The sequence below is a fragment of the Cnephaeus nilssonii genome (genome assembly GCF_951640355.1).
Source record: "Cnephaeus nilssonii genome assembly, chromosome: 3".
Classification (NCBI taxonomy): domain Eukaryota; kingdom Metazoa; phylum Chordata; class Mammalia; order Chiroptera; family Vespertilionidae; genus Cnephaeus; species Cnephaeus nilssonii.
This window is the reverse complement of record NC_137074.1, coordinates 1,199,494-1,218,912: the sequence shown is the minus strand read 5'-3', so window position 1 is coordinate 1,218,912 and position 19,419 is coordinate 1,199,494. Positions and strand designations below refer to the sequence as shown.

At 62.6% G+C, this 19,419-nt stretch overlaps 1 protein-coding gene across 1 annotated transcript in view; it reads right to left on the bottom strand.

Moving 5' to 3' along the window:
* Positions 1-19,419, bottom strand: part of HUNK (hormonally up-regulated Neu-associated kinase) — a 39,146-nt gene that overhangs the window by 5,476 nt on the left and 14,251 nt on the right. The window contains 8 exon segments of the mRNA XM_079767250.1: positions 1,705-1,785; positions 2,626-2,682; positions 2,684-2,789; positions 4,031-4,163; positions 8,045-8,172; positions 8,679-8,814; positions 11,692-11,747; positions 18,352-18,644. Of these exon segments, the coding sequence (XP_079623376.1) occupies positions 1,705-1,785; positions 2,626-2,682; positions 2,684-2,789; positions 4,031-4,163; positions 8,045-8,172; positions 8,679-8,814; positions 11,692-11,747; positions 18,352-18,644 (990 nt within the window).

The following is a 19,419-nucleotide window of genomic DNA, read 5'->3' as shown; positions in this document are numbered from 1 at the left end:
TAAAAAAAGGGAAACAGACACAGAACAAGGCAGGGAGGCTTCTGGGTCAGGACGGGGCGGAGACCACGTGAGCGCTGCTCCAGGCCCAGGAGCCAAGGGTGCAGCGGCTGGCAGCGGGGAGGCCGGGCAGACGGTCCCTCGGCCTCGGAGCATCGTCTCGGGCCTGCAGCCGGCAGCCGGCAGCCCGAGTCCTGGCCGCTGGCTAAGCCCCGGGAGGCGGTGCCCTGTCCGGCCGCCTCGCCCCTGTCCTCCCGCTGCACTATGACTGACACTGCGAGAAGCCCTCCTGGCTCTGGGTCACGTCTTCCCACAAACCACACGAGTTACAAAAGCTTTCACACGTGTGGCTTCCGCTCCGTGTGGCTTCCATCAGCCAGGTCAGAAGTGGTGACTGCCCCCACCTCGACCCCCCGGGTCCTCAATGGCCCCCCTTTCAGGAAGAGGAGTCCCTGGGTGTGGGGCTGGGCTGAGCGGGCACCGGCGGGGGGTGGGGGGGGGGCGGACTCCCCTGAGCTCGTCCTCCGTGGCCAATGGCCTAGGAACCTCGTCTTGCACAAGGGAAGGGTCTCAAATCTCTCCTGCCCGGAACACCCCCCCCACGCCCCTGCCCCAGGTGCTCTCATTGTCACAGACACAACCTCGCCTTTCACGGGGAGAGGATGGGAGACGTCCCGCCCCGAAACCCCGAGAGGGAAGGTGTCTCACTTCATTCAGCCCCTTGTCTCCCAGAACAGGCGCGGGATTGAGAACACGGAGCCTGCGGGCTCAGTGCAGACACGCCCGGCCACCCCCAGCCAGCCCCGCCGCCCCGAGACCTCGGCCACCCACCCGTGGCCCCACCCGTGGCCCCTCCTGGCCCCGCTGGGCGGAACCCCGGCTCCGAGGGCTGCACTGGGCCAGGAGGGAAGATCTCTCCACTTAGTTCAGCCCTTTGTCTCCTTAGGACAGACCCAGGACTGAGGCCCGGTGTCTGGGTGTCTGTCTTCGGGTTCAGACAGCCGGCAGAGGGCTCAGCTCCCTGCTGAGGGAGGGGGCACGGTCCACAGGGGCAGACCAGAGCGGAGGCTGGGGCGGGGCCAGGGTGGAGGTGATGGGGGCGGGGCCCAGGGTGGAGGTGATGGGGGCGGGCCCACGGGGGGTGGGGGTGGGATGGGGACAGGAGAGGGGTGGGAGAGTTTTAGGAGTCAAGCTGGCAGAACCTGGTGACAGACGGCTCCGAGGCGAGGGGAGGAACGAGAGCACAGGTTTCCGCCCTGGGCTGAGGGCGCTGCCATGAGGAGACAGAAGCGACTTGGGGTTGGTTTGGGGGCCGGCGAGGCTGCCTGGGCCGGCGAGATTCACACCTTCCTTGGGCAAGAGGAGGTTTAGGAGGCCCAGAGGGCTGGAGCTCAGGGAGTCTGACCGCCCAACCCCCCGCCCCGCCCCGAGCCCGCTCAGCCGCCGCCCCCACACCCGCCTCCCAAAAGCTCATCTCCATCCTGGACCTGCCGATGCCGGAATCCTGACTGCACCCCAGCAGCCCCAGCACCCCAGAGTGGACGGGACGGGTGGGTGGGGGTGTGGCCGGGCACCCTAAGTGCCTGGCGTCCGATGCTCGGTCACAGCTGAGAAGGGGCTCGGTCCTGCGGAAACTTTCCTCTCCCTGCCCCCCCCCCCCCCCCCCCCCCCCCCCCGCTGGCCCCCGGGAAAGGCCCGCTCACCTCATAGGGCTCCCTGCCGGGCCGGCACCTGTCCCCCCGGGCAGAGCGGGGCCTTGGAGCAGACGCCGTCGGGCACCTCGGATTTCTACCAAGAGAAGGGAAACCGCGCTGACCTCACGGAGACGCCGCGTCCGTGAAGCCGTCATTCGTGTTCAAACCCGTGCCGGGCCCGAGAGCGGAGTCGGGAGCCGGCACCTGCAGAAGCCCATCCCAGGACGCCAGCAGGACGTCCGGCCCGTCAGGCCCCGCTCCTGCCGCCCGGCTCGGCCGGGAAGCGCTGGTCCCAGGCAGGTCCCCGCTCCGGCTGGCCTGCGCCCGGCCTGAGCGGTGGAGTTCCTCTGAGATGAGCCGGCAGAGCCCCAGGCCCTGGGCCGGGGGGTCACTCCTCTGAGCTGCTGCACAGGCTGCGGGGGGGTTATCCGCTCCCCACACGCAGCCCTCGCCCCTGCCGCCTCGCCCCAATGAAGGTCAGTCTCTGTCTGTCTTTTCTGTCTTTGTTAATCCTCACCCGAGGACACTTCTCCGTTGATTTCTTTAGAGAATGGAAGGGAGGGAGGGACAGAGAGAGAAACTTCGATGTGGGACACACTGATGAGCTGCTCCCTGCAGGGGCACCAACCAGGGCCAGGGATGGAGCCTGCAACCCGAGGTACATGCCCTTGACCAGAATCGAACCGGGACCCTTCAGTCCTCGGGCCGACGCTCTACCCACTGAGCCACACCGGCCGGGTGCTTTGCTATTGTTGTATCCCCCGTTCGGGGCAGTCAGCCTCACCTCAGGGTAAATGAGCAGCGTAGACCCCGAGTCAGCTGAGGGGAGGCCATCATCACAGCGCCTTGTCCACGGAGGGACACGCACACGTGAGGCCACTCACCCCACACGGACAGGAGGGCACTCACCCCACACGGACAGGAGGTCACTCACCCCCGACACGTAGCGCTCGAGCTTCTTGTTGAGGAGGAAGTAGACGGCGAGGATGTGGGCAGGCGCGGTTGGCCAGCACCGTGTTGATCACGTCGCTGTTCTTGTAGCCCAGCTTCTGGGTCATGTGCAGCACGACGCTGGGGCTCAGGTCGGCCAGCGAGATCCTGCGGGCCGGGCCGCGTCAGCTCCCCGCCCCCACCCCGGGCCCGGCGGGTGCGCCCAGACCGGGACAACCCCGCGGTCATTCACCCGCCTTCCCCTTCGGGAAAAGGCCACACAGACAGAGGTGGAGGGGATGGTGAACGATACACCCCAAAGGCCCATGTGCCATGCTGGGAGGTGATGGGCGGGGCCTACCTGCTGGGGAGGTGAGGGCGGGGCCTACCTGCTGGGAGGTGATGGGCGGGGCCTACCTGCTGGGGAGGTGATGGGCGGGGCCTACCTGCTGGGAGGTGATGGGCGGGGCCTACCTGCTGGGAGGTGATGGGCGGCCCTACCTGTTGGGAGGTGATGGGCGGGGCCTACCTGCTGGGAGGTGATGGGCGGCCCTACCTGTTGGGAGGTGATGGGCGGGGCCTACCTGTTGGGAGGTGATGGGCGGGGCCTACCTGTTGGGAGGTGATGGGCGGGGCCTACCTGCTGGGAGGTGATGGGCGGGACCTACCTGCTGGGAGGTGATGGGCGGCCCTACCTGTTGGGAGGTGATGGGCGGGGCCTACCTGCTGGGGAGGTGATGGGCGGGGCTACCTGCTGGGGAGGTGATGGGCGGGGCCTACCTGCTGGGGAGGTGCAGGGCGGCCCTACCTGCTGGGAGGTGATGGGCGGGGCCTACCTGTTGGGAGGTGATGGGCGGGGCCTACCTGCTGGGGAGGTGATGGGCGGCCCTACCTGTTGGGAGTGATGGGCGGGGCCTACCTGCTGGGGAGGTGATGGGCGGGGCCTACCTGCTGGGGAGGTGATGGGCGGGGCCTACCTGTTGGGGAGGTGATGGGCGGGGCCTACCTGTTGGGAGGTGATGGGCGGGGCCTACCTGTTGGGAGGTGATGGGCGGGGCCTACCTGTTGGGGAGGTGATGGGCGGGGCCTACCTGTTGGGGAGGTGATGGGCGGGGCCTACCTGCTGGGGAGGTGATGGGCAGCCCTACCTGTTGGGAGGTGATGGGCGGGGCCTACCTGTTGGGGAGGTGATGGGCGGCGCCTACCTGTTGGGGAGGTGATGGGCGGGGCCTACCTGCTGGGGAGGTGATGGGCGGGGCCTACCTGCTGGGGAGGTGATGGGCGGGGCCTACCTGCTGGGGAGGTGATGGGCGGGGCCTACCTGCTGGGGAGGTGATGGGCGGGGCCTACCTGCTGGGGAGGTGATGGGCGGGGCTTACCTGTTGGGGTAGGTGATGGGCGGGGCCTACCTGTTGGGGTAGGTGACACAGGGCACCCTGCCCGTGTGGCTCTCGTGCAGCCAGCGGTTGGCCAGCGCTTGCTGGATGTTGGGCCTCTTCACGGGGTCGGGCTCCAGCAGCGAGCGCAGGAAGCTGACGGCTCCTGTGGAGGCATTCGGCCCAGACACCCGGTTACAGGAGGAGGCAGACACCACGGAGGCTCAGGCAGGGGCCTGCCACCCCCCCACCAGCCACCGCAGCCCCGAGCCACCCCCTGGCTCTCCGGGGCCACAAGTTCACGGCGTCTAGGACGCCCATCCAACAGGTACACTGGGCCCCGGTGCCACCCTCTGAGCAAGCTCAGCGATGTCCCAGGTCCCGGCTCGAAGGGAGGGGAGAGCACCGAGGACATGCTCCGCTCACGGCAGGTCCCCGAGCAGTTCTCGGAGGAGCAGGGGTCAGGGCCCGGAACCAGACCCTCTAACATGGCCGCCCCGTGTGACAGCGGAGGCTCGAAGCCAGGGAGGCGTGTTCTTCCCGGTCCTTTCTTCCAAAGCCTTCTCCACGGCCGCCCCGAGGCCCCCGACTCCCCACGGCCGCCCCGAGGCCCCCGACTCCCCACGGCCGCCCCGTGGCCCCCGCACTGAGCCGGGCAGCACCCAGGCCCAGGACCCCAGGCCCACGGGGCGGAGTCCACCGGCCGAGGCGACGCCAGCTCTGCAAAGTGCTGGGTGAACTCGAAAGCGACTTGTTTCACGTCCTGGTTCGTGTCCCAGGTCGCAGCGGCGCCTCCTGGAGCCCCACCCCGACGGCCTCTGCTGTGCGGACCCTCAAACTAAAGGGCCGGTCAAGTGCGTGCCGACTCGCTGCGCACCTGAGCTCGCGGCAGCCACGTCCGTCACCTGGGCCCGCGGGGGAAGGACCGGGTCCGAGAAACCACTGACCAACGGCCAGGCCCCTCCAGCCCCTCCTCCCACCCCGGCCACGCGACTGTCAGAGGCCGGGCACCTGCCGCACACCGGGCTTGGGCAGGACGCTGGCGTCTACCGGGAGCACGTGCCGCCTCGGGACAGGGCTGGGCCTCTTTCTCCCGCTGAGGGCACTGGGCGTTGATGACATCGCTCGCGGCCACAGTTATCCACCTGCGAATCAGCCTCCGGCGTTTGGTCAGACGTGAACCAACGGCCCCCATGCCTTGGCGGGGCCAGACCCTCACGCGGCCCACGGAACGGACACCCCGCCCCCGAGGTCGGCGGGGGACAATGGGCACGGCGGCAGGACCTGGGGAGGTGTTTCTAAAGCACGTGACGGTCATGGGCTCCGGGACCTGCGGCTTGCGCTGGACACTTCCTCTGTGGGTCAGGGACGCCGGGCACTCTCCGAAATGAAGGCGCGGTCTTGCATGGCCGTGGGACCGTGGTGGTGTCTCGATCTACGGAGCAGCGTGACCCTGTCCCTGCGGTATCCAAATGGTTCCCGCGTGACGTCCAATGTCCAGCTCACCAACCACAGGCCCAGGACAGTCCTCATCTGCTGGGCCCCAAACGTCTCTCCTCCTCTCCAAAGCCGCCTTCCGTTTCCTGGGTAACCTGCCCTCCGAGGAAACGCCACCGAATTCTCCTTTCTCCCGGGCGTCGCTGTCACTCAGCTCTGAACCAGACGGAGTGACGGGCGCTGACTGCCCGCTGGTTTCCGCAGGGAGGGGTGAAGCCGCGGAAAGAGGGGCTGCCTGGGGGGCGTGGCTCAGGGGCTGAGCATCGACCTATGAACCAGGAGGTCAGGGTTCGATTCTGGGTCAGGGCACAGGCCCGGGTTGCAGGCTCGATCCCCAGTGTGGGGCGTGCAGGGGGCAGCCGATCAGTGACTCCCTCATCATTAATGTTTCTCTCTCCCCCTTCCTCTCTCTGAAATCAATTAAAATATTTTTTTAAAAGAAAGAGGGGCTCATCGTGATGCCAGGACCAACCCCAGAGAAGCACCTTTAGCTGGCCGTGCCGCCACAGGCGACTCCTCCAGGCGCGCTCCCGGCAGCCGGTGAGGTCAGAGGTCACCGCCCTTCAGAAAGGCAGCAGGTGAGACGTGTGGCCCTCAGAGCAGCAGGAGGCACATCCAGCCTCTGTGTGACGGCTGGGCCTCCGGAGAGAACGTCCCCAAACTGCTCTTCCGTGGTCTGAAAAGCAAACACCCCCTCCTCCTGGGAGCCTGACCCCCCTTCTCACCCCCCACTTCCCCCGAGTCCCTGGACGCTCGGTCAGGGGACTCCTGTGGTCCGAGAGCCAGGGTGTGGCTCCTGGACTGGAAGGGGAGGCTGAGGAGAGACCGACGCTCTGGGACCCCCTGTGGCCCTCACGGGACCCGGACCGCGGCTCCTGCGCGTCTCCCGGGCTGGCCAGGCGCCGAGGACAGACAGGACGTGCGCCGTCGTCCTATTTCCAGGCAGCGCCTGCACCTCCACAAACTGCCGAAGCGCCGAGCAATCTGAGTCAGAATCCCGGGCCTGCGTCACCGTCCCACCAGGCCCCGGAACCCCCCTCAGGCTCCCCGACGTCTGTGTGAGGACCCTGAAAACCCAACGACTTGTGAGCAAAGGGATTAAAATCTCTCCAGCCCGGCCGGCGTGGCTCTGTGGTTGAGCATCGACCCAGGAACCAAGAGGTCACCGGTTCGATTCCCGGTCAGGGCACAGGCCCGGGTTGCAGCTCAATCCCCAGTAGGGGGCGTGCAGGAGGCAGCTGATCTGTTGCCCGCTCACATCGATGTTTCTCTCTCTCTCTTTAAAATCAATAAACTATTTTAAAAACAAGTAACCATCTTTACTGTCTAGCTCCGTATCCCGATGTGCCTGATTTTCTCGCACCACCGACCTCCCGCCTGTCTGTTTAGGTGTGTTTGCCTCCCTGCTGTATGTGAGCTCTGTGCAGGGGAGCGAGTCCGTCCTGTCTCCTGCTGTCCTGGCGCCTGGCATGTTCCTTGCCCAGCGCTGGCGCAGGACACACCTCGCAGAGGAACCGAGTGACCAGAAGCCCGGGGGGAATGGAGGCGTGCACCTACTGTGCGTGGCGGCACCCCAGCGTTTCTGAAAGCTCTAAACCTACACATAACGATTTGTCAACATTTGCTAACTCCGAGCTGCACCCATCTCCCCCGAGCACGACCTCCCTCCCGCATAGGTAACGCCTCCGCGCCCCCCGCCCAGCCCCCCACCTCCCCGGCGAAGGTGCGAGTGTGGACAAACCAGGTCACTTCAGACCAGCGCGCTTTTCCGCGGGGATTCCATTTTGCAAACAAATTCAGGGTCAGCTTCATGGAGGCTTATACGCTCAAGGGCAAGATACAGAACAGCCGTAAAAGAAAATGCTATCTTTTAACGATTGATTTTTCGCAAGTTGAAAAGGAATAATTGTTTATTTCAGTCGCACGCCTCACCTCCTGTGACTCAAAAAGCTGAGCTTATTCCAGGAGCCAATCCGATGCTTGTCAACACCAACCTGAGACCGGGAACTTGAATTGTGACCCGAACAAAGACTACACTGTATCATTTACTGGATCGGAAACCAGACCCCGGGACGACCTGTTTGCTGGAACGGGAACCCGCCGACGTGTACTGCCCACACCCGACGGTCCGTCTCCCGGCGGCGGAACCCGCGTGTCTAACAGCCTTTGTCCCTCAGACCTCACGGAGCAAAACAAACCACAGGCAGCCCCCACTCAAACCCGCACTCCCTCACGGGGACCGGGGAGGACACAGCAGGGCGCGATCACAAATGCTTCTCAGGCGACACTGAGCGGGCGCCGGCCGGCAGGAGGCTCCAGGAGCCTTTTCTGCGGGTGAAGGGGGCGGAGGGATGGGGCCGGAATTCTAACGGGAAGGGGAGGGAGCAGGAGAGGTGACCGCGTGGCCACCCAGAGCTGGGAGACCCACGCACTGGAGACCAGTCTCAGCTCTGGGGGAGACCTCACCCCCGTGCAGAACCGAGCCCGCGCCCGTCGGAGGCCCCGCGGCCGCGCCCCGTCTGAGGCCCGCGGTGGGCAGCGGGGCGTTACCTGTGGAGAGCTGGGTGGGCAGCGGGTTCATCTCCTTGTCCACCATCTTCTGGTACAGAGCCCGCAGGCTGAACGGCTCCACGGTGAAGGGCAGGGTCCCGGTCAGCATGGCGTACATGTTCACGCCTCTGAGAGAGAGCGCGAGAGCAGAGTGAGCCTGGAGAGCGGGACGAGGAGGGCAGGGCTGGGCGACCTGTTCTGTCCCTTTCCAGAACCTTCTAGAACCTCAGCCTCACACAGAGCAGCTGTGGGCCCGGCACCGGATGACCGCAGAGACGCCTGCACCGCTAAGAGCTGCCCTAAAGCCCGGCCCGCGGGGCTCAGGGACTGGGCGTCAACCTAGGAACCAGGAGGTCGGGGTTCGATTCCCGGTCAGGGCCCAGGCCCGGGTTGCGGGCTCCATCCCCAGTGTGGGGCGTGCAGGAGGCAGCGGGTCCTTGACTCTCTCACATCATCGATGTTTCTCTCTCTCCCGCTCCCTTCCCCTCTGAAATCAACAGAAGTATATTTTATAAAAAGAATCATTGGACATCTGTCCCAGAGCCTCTACTCCAAACGCTCTCCTCACACACTCAGGCGTCGACTCCGAAGGGAGGGGCCGCGCAGACGAGACCCAGAAGAGCTGGGGACTCACATGGACCAGACGTCGATTTTGGGGCCGTACTTCTTCCTGGCGAGCAGCTCGGGCGCGGCGTAGGCGGGGCTGCCGCACTGCGTGCTGAACGGGTCCGAGTGGCCCAGGATCCCCGCACAGTTGCTCAGTCCGAAGTCTGCAAAGGGCGGACAGACGGCTCCGGGTCAGAAGACTGTGGACACGAGGGAGGGAGGACGGGGACAAAGGAAGCAGGAAGGGAACCACCGGGCGAACGCCTCGCAGGGTTCGGAACCCCGGCAGCTGCAAGCGATGGCGCGGACACCGGTCTCGGGCAGAAGGGGTCAGCGGGGCGCCCGGCTCGCCCGGACACACCTCCTGTCAGGCCTCCCGGCAGACCCAGCCCAGCTCCAAGCATGTGGCCCACACCGGTTCCTCTCCCTCGGACGTGCGCGCCCAGGACAGAGCGCTGTGCTTCCCAGGACCCGCAGGAGGCGGGCCACGCCGGCCTGGGCCACGGGGACCCCGCTTCCAAGCGGCGACTGGGAAACCGTGGGGACACGGACTGTCTGGGCTGGAGTCCCCGTAGCCCTGAGGGACACGCGACCCCACCACCCAGAGCTGACTTTTCCCTGCAAGTCTGCTGGAAACGCTCCCCGGGCGGGAACATAGGTGATCTGAAGGGGGAGGAGGGAATTCACCCCGTGGCTCGGACAGCGGAGGGCGGCTGCGGGCACAGCGCCAGAAAGACCCCCGAGAACGAGCGAAGTGAGCGCAGGGCTTTAGAAAATATATGTTTTTGTTGATCTCAGAGAGGAAGGGAGAGGGAGAGAGAGAAGCATCCATGATGAGGGAGTCATGGACCGGCTGCCTCCCGCACGCCTCACACTGGGATGGAGCCCACAACCCGGGCCTGTGCCCTGACCGGGAATCGAACCGTGACCTCCTGGTTCACAGGTCAACACTCAACCGCTGAGCCACCCGCTGGCAGAGCTTTGCTCCCGGATGACAGGCAACGGGGAGGAGAGCAGAGCCGGCACCTGCCGGTACTGGTCCTCCCGCCCTCGGGGCTGCGTTACCTTTGACCTTAAAGGCAGGTATTAGTGAGCCTCCATCTCTGTTGCGCTCGCTTGGGATCAAGATCCCGGCTCCTGCCTTGAACTTGGAGGGAACCATCACGGTTCCTGCCCCCAGGGAGGACCGTCCGCCCCGGGGCTCGGTGGGACAGGGGCTGCGCTCAGAGACCAGCTCACCCTCACCCGAGGGTATTTCCCACTGAGAGCGGAAAGGAGGTGGGGGGGGGGGGGGGAGAGAGACATCCATGTGAGAGACCCATTGCTCGGTTGCCTCCCACACGCCCTGACCAGGGTCAGGGATCAAACCTGCAACCCAGGGACGTGCCCTTGGCCGGGAATCGAACCCGAGACCCTTCCGTGCGAGGGCTGATGCTCTAACCGCTGCGCGCCGGCCAGGGCTCGCTCCGCACTTTGTGGGACTGGCAGCGTTTACACCTGCTCCCGACATTTGTTGGTGTTTCCTCCTCGACTTGACCACGTCCCCACCCGCGAAGCGCGCGGCTATCGGGCGCGGTGGGAAGCTCGGGGAGGCGGCCCACGGACGAGTCCGTGACGTTACCACACGCGACCGAGGAGCCCCTCCAGCCGTCCGCGGGGGAGGCCGTGACGGAAGGGATTTTCCAACCCCGTCTGGGCAGAGCCCGGACACTCCACAAGGTTCCGAAAGTCTCCAGCTCAGGGCTGGGGGTGAAGAACCCGAACCCCACAGGGACTGGCCGGCCCTCCGAGAGGTGTGTGTTCAGGAGGTTACCTCCTCCTTCGGCCACCCCCTCACCTGGCCCCTTCCTGCCCGGGCCCTGCCAGCACCCGCAGGCCCCCTCACCGGGCCCAGGCCCCCCTCACCTGGCCCAGGCCCCCCTCACCTGGCCCAGGCCCCCCTCACCTGGCCCAGGCCCCCAGGAGCAGTCTCGGATGCGGGAGGAGACCTGCTCGCAGGGCCCGAGGCCGCCCCGGCCCCGCCCTGCAGGGCACTGAGGGGGAGACAGGGGAGGGACTTTTTTATAAGAAAAGTCACCCTGAGCTCCACACTGAAATGTTTTCCGTTTGAAAACCAGCCTGAGCGCCCTGGCTGGACGAGGGCGTGGCTCAGCGGTTGAGCGTTGACCTAGAACCAGGAGGTCAGGGTCCGATTCCCGGTCAGGGCACATGCCTGGGTTGTGGGCTCCATCCCCAGCAGGGGGCGGGCAGGAGGCAGCTGCTCCATGATTCTCTCTCATCATGGATGTTTCTATCTCTCCCTTTCTCTCTGAAATCAATAAAAATATATTTATTTTTTTCCCAAAAAACAGAGAAGGGAGACTGCGTTCCCCGGTTCCCGGTGCCGGCGTTCACCGACGAGGGGAGCCAGCACCTCCAAACCAGACAACCCTCCCCCCCCCCTTTACGAAGGCTCACGGTTAATCCGAATGAAATAACCATAAAGTCCGGATCCACCTGAGCTCCTGCCGAAGCTGAAACTTGGGGCTGTGACATGCGTTTACGGCCGCTCTACAGCACGCTGCCTTCCTAATTATGTTTAAACTAGAGGCTGGTCCATGAAGTCAATCACGGGCGGGGTCCTTCGACCTGGCCGGCAATTGGGGCCGTTCGGGGCCATCTCGCCTGGTCCCAATCTTGGCCGATCAGGGGCCGGCTGGCCGGAGGGAGGGGCCGCAGGAGGTTGGCTGTGGGAGTGCACCGACCACCAGGGGGCAGCTCCTGCGTTGAGCATCTGCCCCCTGGTGGTCAGTGCGCATCACAGTGACCGGTCAACCGGTCGTTCATTGACTGGTCCTAACAGCTGCTTAGGCTTTTATATACATAGATTTTTTTAAAAACTCATCTTCCTGTCAAAGCCATGCTTCGCTGTTGGAGGCAGAGGTGCGATGGAGGACTGTCTAGGGACCAGAACAGACCGGGAGTCCGTTTCTCCGTCAGGAATCCGGGAATAAACCAGCGGCCACGGACAGGACAACCTCACACAGAAACAAAAGCCGTACCGATCAGCTTGATGTTGTTGTCTTCGTCGAGCAGCAAGTTCTCTATCTTCAAGTCCCTGAAACGACAGAGGCAACGGCGCTCAGCCGTGACAGAAGCCGCGGCACCGCCGCTCCTGCGGGAAAGGGGCTGAGCCGCGGCACGCCCACAGCGTTCCCTCGGACGCGCAGTCCCAAGTGCATGCGCCGCGGGGCGAGGTCACTGCCGCACCCCCAACACCAGGGGACCGCAGAGAGGGCGAGTCGCCCAGGGCACAGAACGTCCCAGAAGCTTCCGGAAGAAGGGGGCCGGACGCTGACCCTGGGAGTGAACCCGAACTGGGTTCGGAGAGAGCGCGGCCTGAGCTGTCGGGGTGCACCGTGGCCGCGCGGCGAGCCGGTGGGCAGCACCCGCCGGAGAGAACAACAGACTCAGGGGAGCAGCTTTAAAACAACCGAACACAGCCCGGCCGCGTGCTCCGTGGCTGAGCGTCAACCCAGAACCAGGAGGTCAGGGTTCGATTCCCGTCAGGGCACAGGCCCGGGTTGCGGGCTCCACCCCCAGTGTGAGGTGTGCAGGAGGCAGCCGGTCCATGATCCTCTCATCGTGGATGTTTCTCTCTCCCTCTCCCTTCCTCTCCCTCTAAAATCAACTGAAACGTTTTTTAAAACTGAACACAGATAACATTTGGCTTCCGTGTGTGGAGTCCAAACGGCAGGTGACAGCACGTCAGGGTTAGCGTGTCTCTGGCTCCCCTTTGTTGTTGAAGATAAAGTCACTGACGTCGTGCCCCGCCCACACAGACACTTCCCAGCTCCCGGGGGCAGGTCCTCTTTTCCGAAGACACTCGGGGCACATTATAGCCCCGACCCTCTATTCAGGCATATCCGGTGCTCACGTTCACACACACACACCCCTCACCCCCCCTCACACACACACACACGCACACACACGCACGTGCGCACTCACACACATGCTCACACACAAAACCTTTGGTCTCTGTGCCCAGCGCCTCCAGAGAGAAGCCCTGGACCTCCAGCTCCCTCCTCCCGCCCGCCCGCCCATCCCGCCAAGAAAACCCACAGGAACCTGTTAGGACAGACGGGTGCAGGCCGTGCTGCTCCTCAGGCTCCAGAACAAGCCCCCCCCTCCTCCCGGCACGGCCCCGCCCTCCCACGCGGGTGAATGAATGACGCCACTCTGACACGGCTCAGCCTGCGGCCCCTTTGATCCGGGGCCCCTCCCGGCTGGGCCGCCCCCTCCGCCCGGGGCGCGGTGCTGTGGGGCCCGGTTCCGTTCCGTCCGCGCAGCCTGATCGGCCTTTGTTAGTGCGAATGAACAGATGAATAATTCTCAGATTAGCGGCATCAATAGATGATGGGTGTTCCGAGTCGAGCTCTGTGTACAAGAAGCAAACCAGCAGACGCCGGCCGGCTGGGGGAGCACGGCTGAGAAAAGGGGGGGGGACCTCGTTAGGTTTAAAACCCAGAGGATCTCAGGCAACCCTGACACGGGGAAGTAAGACCGCACAGCCCCCCGCCGCCCAAGTGAACGCCGGCCGGTGGGAGCCCGAGGCCCACTGTCCAGCGGGTCAGGGGGCGGGGGAGGGGGCGGGGGGCCTTTCTGTGTAGGATGTGCACGGTTTTAAAGCTTGGTCTTTCAACGATATTGAAACAGTCCTGGGGAGACCATGCCGGGCACGGGGTTCCTCTCTCAGAAGGGGCTCCTGGGTGATGCTGAGGACGACGTAACAGCACAGCATCGCCCCTTGGGAGCCGGGCCCGTGAAGCATCCTCTCCACACGGCCCAAGGGGAGGCGGGGAGGGCAGGGGGGAGAGATCAACCCATGAACTTGTACGCATACACGCATGACCCATGGACACAGCCAATGGGGTGGTGAGGGCCTGGGGTCGGGGGGGCAGGATAGAAGGGGTCAATGGGGGGGGAGGGGGAAGGGACATATGTCATATTTTCAACAATAAAGATTTTTTAAAGCCCTTTAACCCTCACTCGAGGATATATTTTTTTTAAATATATTTCATAGATCTTTTACAGAGAGCAAGGGAGAGGGATAGGGAGTTAGAAACATCGGTGAGAGAGAAACATCGATCAGCTGCCTCCTGCACACCTCCTACTGGGGATGTGCCTGCAACCAAGGTACATGCCCTTGACCAGGATCAAACCCGGGACCCTTCAGTCCGCAGGCCGACGCTCTATCCACTGAGCCACACTGGTTTCGGCACTCGAGGATATTTTTTTCCATTGATCTTTAGAGAGAGAGTGGGAGGGAGGGAGAGAGACGGAGAGGGAAACATCGATGTGAGAGAGACACATCGACTGGTTGCCCGCTGAACACCCCCCAACCAGGGGCCAGGGATGGAACCTGCAACCGAGGTGCGTGCCCTTGACTGGGAATCGAACCTGAGACCCTTTGGGTCACGGGCTGATGCTCTAACCACTGAGCAACCGGCCAGGACCCAAAGCCCTTTATGTCATATAATGTCGCCACCAATCCTTCCCAAACCCTTTCGGGTGACTGATCAGTTTGCTCAGAAATCTTCCCAGGAGTGACGCCAGGGCACCCCGATCCAACGCGAAGTCTTAACCTCGAGATGCCTGATGAAACTCACTCCGCCTGCAGCACAGAGGTGACATGCCCCTCCGTGGACAGGGGCCACAGCAGGGTGGGCCGGCGTGCGTGGCTGGGAATGCGTGGAACCCCTGGAAGGCGGCATTCCGTTAACCCTGCCAACATCCCCATGCGGTGTCTCAGCCCCAGCCCCCCGCCTGTGTCCGCGCTGACACTCGTGACCTGATTTTGAGAGAACAAGGAAGACGCCCTCGTTGGCGGTTTCTGTATCTCTGATCCTCCCTGATGGGAAGGATCCGCCCGCTGCCGGGAGGGACTCAGGAGGGAGGAAGCCCTAACCAGGAGAGCAGAGCCAGGAAAAGCGCCGGCTTTGTAATCAAAACATTACCCCGGCCGGCGGCTCAGTGGGTCAGCGTCGCCCTCTGAACCAGGAGGTCAGAGTTCAATTACCGGTCAGGGCACAGGCCCGGGTTGCGGGCTTGATCCCTAGTAGGGGGCATGCAGGAGGCAGCCGATCAATGATTCCCTCATCATGGATGTTTCTACCTCCCTCTACCTTCCTCTCTGAAATCCTGTATAATAAAAGGCTAATATACAAATTGACCAAATGGCAGAACGACCAGTCGCTATGACATGCACTGACCACCAGGGGGCAGACACTCAGCCAGAAGCCAGAAGCTGGGCTTATGGCTGGCGAGTGCAGCGGTGGTAGCGGGTGCCCGCCTCCGCGGCAAAGCTAAGGACCCCTCGGGATGTCCACGGGGAGCGGGCCTAAGCTGGCAGGCGGACATCCCCCAGGGGTCCTGGACTGCGAGAGGGCACAGGCCAGGCTTGGGGACCCCCTCCCCCGGGCCTCTAGTCAATAATAAATATAGTTTTAAAACATCAATAAACCCATTCCTCTGGCATGCGGCCGTCACCGCATGGAGAGGGTTGGGTGTTGCTAAGTTCACGTTCAAAGGTCGTGGGGCGTGTCCTTCGGGAGGGACCACGGCTGGGCCGTTACCGCGTCGCCTTGTTGTCCCTGAACCCCCGAAGCTGGGCGCGTGGGTTTGACCGCAGGAGCCCTGAGCCACACCCCGAGCCCCGCGGCCCGGCGCTGACCTCACCGTGACCCCGGGAGTCGGAATCCAAGCTGATCCACCCAGGTTCCCACGCTGTCGTCCTAATAAGCACAGACGCGGGCACACTGCGACCATCGCGTTCCTGACGGGCAGCTCACACATGGCAGGCTACGTGGTGCGGCTGCAGAGAGCCCGAGACAGCGCCACGCACGCGAGGTTCCTGAACGGCCCTCCCTGCTGACCTCACTCAGAGCCCTCACGGAGCACGACTGCGTGACCGCGCGGACTGAAAACAGGTCCGTGAAGAGGCTCTGCCCCTCGGAGATGAAATGACCGCCTGGAGGGCACATGGCCCCCGGGACTCCGTGCCGGGAGCCGCGAGGCACCCACCCCACGTGGAAGGAGACGGCGCTGTCCGCCACGAAAGCCGACATGTATGCTTCCTTACAGACCCAGAGCCACCTTCTCCACCGGCCAGGCTGTGCACGCTTCCACACAGATCACAGGCACCGGCCAGGCTGTGCACGCTTCCACACAGATGACAGGCACCGGCCAGGCTGTGCACGCTTCCACACACATGACAGGCACCGGCCAGGCTGTGCACGCTTCCACACACATGACAGGCACCGGCCAGGCTGTGCACGCTTCCACACAGATCACAGGCACCGGCCAGGCTGTGCACGCTTCCACACAGATCACAGGCACCGGGCCAGGCTGTGCACGCTTCCACACAGATCACAGGCACCGGGCCAGGCTGTGCACGCTTCCACACACACGACAGGCACTGGGCCAGGCTGTGCACGCTTCCACACAGATCACAGGCACCGGCCAGGCTGTGCACGCTTCCACACAGATCACAGGCACCGGGCAAGGCTGTGCACGCTTCCACACACATGACAGGCACCAGGCCAGGCTGTGCACGCTTCCACACACATGACAGGCACCGGGCCAGGCTGTGCACGCTTCCACACACATGACAGGCACTGGGCCAGACTGTGCACGCTTCCACACAGATCACAGGCACCGGCCAGGCTGTGCACGCTTCCACACAGATCACAGGCACCGGGCCAGGCTGTGCACGCTTCCACACAAATCACAGGCACCGGGCCAGGCTGTGCACGCTTCCACACAGATGACAGGCACCGGGCCAGGCTGTGCACGCTTCCACACACATGACAGGCACCGGGCCAGGCTGTGCACGCTTCCACACACATGACAGGCACCATGAGGAGCTGAGTTTTTAAAGCTACGTTTCCTCAAAGGTTAAACACAGGGCTGCCGAGTGACCCAGCATTGCCGAGAGCAGTGACACAACGTTCACACGAAAACGAGTGCGCGAATGTTCACACTAGTACACAAATGTTCACATGAAAACTAGTACACAAATGTTCACACTAGTACATAAATGTTCACACTAGTACATAAATGTTCACACTAGTACACTAATGTTCACATGAAAACTAGTACACAAATGTTCACACTAGTACATAAATGTTCACACTAGTACATAAATGTTCACACGAAAACGAGTGCGCGAATGTTCACACGAAAACTAGTGCACGAATGTTCACACTAGTACATAAATGTTCACACTAGTACACGAATGTTCACATGAAAACTAGTACACTAATGTTCACACTAGTATATGAATGTTCACACTAGTACACGAATGTTCACATGAAAACTAGTACACTAATGTTCACACTAGTATATGAATGTTCACACTAGTACACGAATGTTCACACAAGCACTAGTACACAAATGTTCACATGAAAACTAGTACACTAATGTTCACACTAGAACACGAATGTTCACACTAGTACACGAATGTTCACATGAAAACTAGTACACGAATGTTCACACAACTACTAGTACATGAATGTTCACACACTAGTACACGAATGTTGACACACTAGTACACGAATGTTCACACTAGTACACGAATGTTCACACAACAACTAACACACGAATGTTCGTAGCAGCATATTCACAGCAGCCAAAGGAGGAAACAGCCCACAGGCCATGCACTGATGACGGACAGACTGTGGCGGGTCCACGCGACGGAACACCACGCAGCGTGAGAAGGAATGAGCCCGGACCCCCTGCAACGGCGCCTCGGGGACGGTGTGCTGAGAGGGAAGCAGGGCAGCGGCAGGAGAAGCAGGCACGCCGGCGGCCACGTTTCTGAGGCCGCCTCCCTCCCCTCCCCAGGGAACTCCCTCGGAGGAAACTGCCCTATTTATTTGTTTTTTAAAAAATATATTTTATTAGTTTTTTTTACAGAGAGGAAGGGAGAGGGATAGAGAGTTAGAAACATCGATGAGAAAGAAACATCGATCAGCTGCCTCCTGCACACCCCCTACTGGGGACGTGCCCACAACCAAGGTACATGCCCTTGACCGGAATCGAACCCGGGACCCTTCAGTCCGCAGGCCGATGCTCTATCCACTGAACCACACCAGCCAGGGCAAAACAGCGTGTTCTTAACGTCTGGTTTTCATCATTGCTTGCAAGGCTGGCTGGTACAGGGAGCACCCCTCGCTTTCAGGAGCAAGTTCCCACTTCCAACGGTGATCTGATTTAACTGAAGAAAACAGCTGCTGAGCAGCCACCACACACAGCAAATGCACCGCCCGCCCAGCCTGCACGGCTGGACAGCAGCCTCCGGCCGCCGTAACCCCGAGGCCTCCTCTTTGCAAATAATAAGACCAGCAACCAGCGCTTACACATCGATTACTATGTCCCAAGCTTTTTGCCCACATTAACTCATCGTGGTCTACATATTACCCCTGACACCCACCGCGCGCTGAGCACCATCACTGCTCCCGTTTCAGAGAAGAAGAGCCCGAGGGTCAGAGTGGTTACGTCCCGTAACCCAGGGCCCCACAACTCCTAACGGGCAGCGCCAGGACGCACCCCCAGGCCCTCTGCCTTCAGACCCAACTCACAGAACAACCCCCCGGAACACAGATGCGGACGGATCTCAAGCCTCGCTGCGAGGACGCGGCCGGGCCGCCGCGCCGCCTCACCTGTGCACCACGCCGGCCCGGTGCAGGTGCTCCACGGCCGAGACGAGCTGCCGGATGTACCTGCGCGCCTCCGCCTCCTCCAGCCGCTTCTTCTCGTAGATGCGGTGCATGAGGTTGCCGCCGGGGCACAGCTCCATGACCAGGTAGTAGCTGTTCTCCGTCTCCAGGATGTCGAGCAGCTGCGTGATGTTGGGGTGGCGGATCATCTGCTGGATCTGCCCCTCCCGCCGCAGGTTCTTGGTCACGTAGGTGTCCTTCCGCGCTCTCTTCTTGTCGATGACCTTGATGGCCACCTGGGGGGACACAGAGCACGGCTCCGTCAGGCCCCGGGGCAAAGGTCACGCCTGACCATTCATGGGCACCAAGAGAGCACGGGGGGAGGGGAGGGAGCCCCAACATCAGCAAAGACCAGAATATTCCAACCTTTTCATTTCCCTGGTGAGGCCTCACTCGAGGGTATTTTCCCATTGATTTTAGAGAGAGTAGAAGTGGGGGAGACAGAGAGAGACATCGATGTGAGAGAGACACGTCGACTGGCTGCCTCCTGCACATACTCTGACCAGGGCCAGGGCCGGGGACCTGCAACCGAGGGACAAGCCCTTGACCGGAATCGAACCCGGGACCCTTCAGTCCGAGGGCCGACGCTCTAGCCACTGGGACGCTAAGGAAAGCCTCCGCTGATCAGCAGCGGGAGGGCCAGGGCCCGGGAGGGCCAGAGGTCACGGTGCCAGGACGGGGGTGGAAGTAACAGCTGTGCCCGCGCACAGGAAGCCTCACCAGCCCTCCGCCTCGGGCCGGGTGCTGGGGACCTTCCACACGGCCCCCCACACACCTGCACGTCAGCCCCCCCCCCCCTTCAGCCCCGCACCCAAACAGGGCCGGCCCGTCCCTGCTCCTCAGAGGAGCTCGCCCCACCTGCTCGGGTTTGTTCGCGGGCAGTTCCGCCCGCCGGCCTGCAGGAGGCAGCCAATCAACGACTCTCTCTCATCACTGACGCTCTCTCCCTCCCGCTCCCTCCGCTCTGAAATCAATACAAATATCCTACCTAATAATAGGGTAATATGCAAA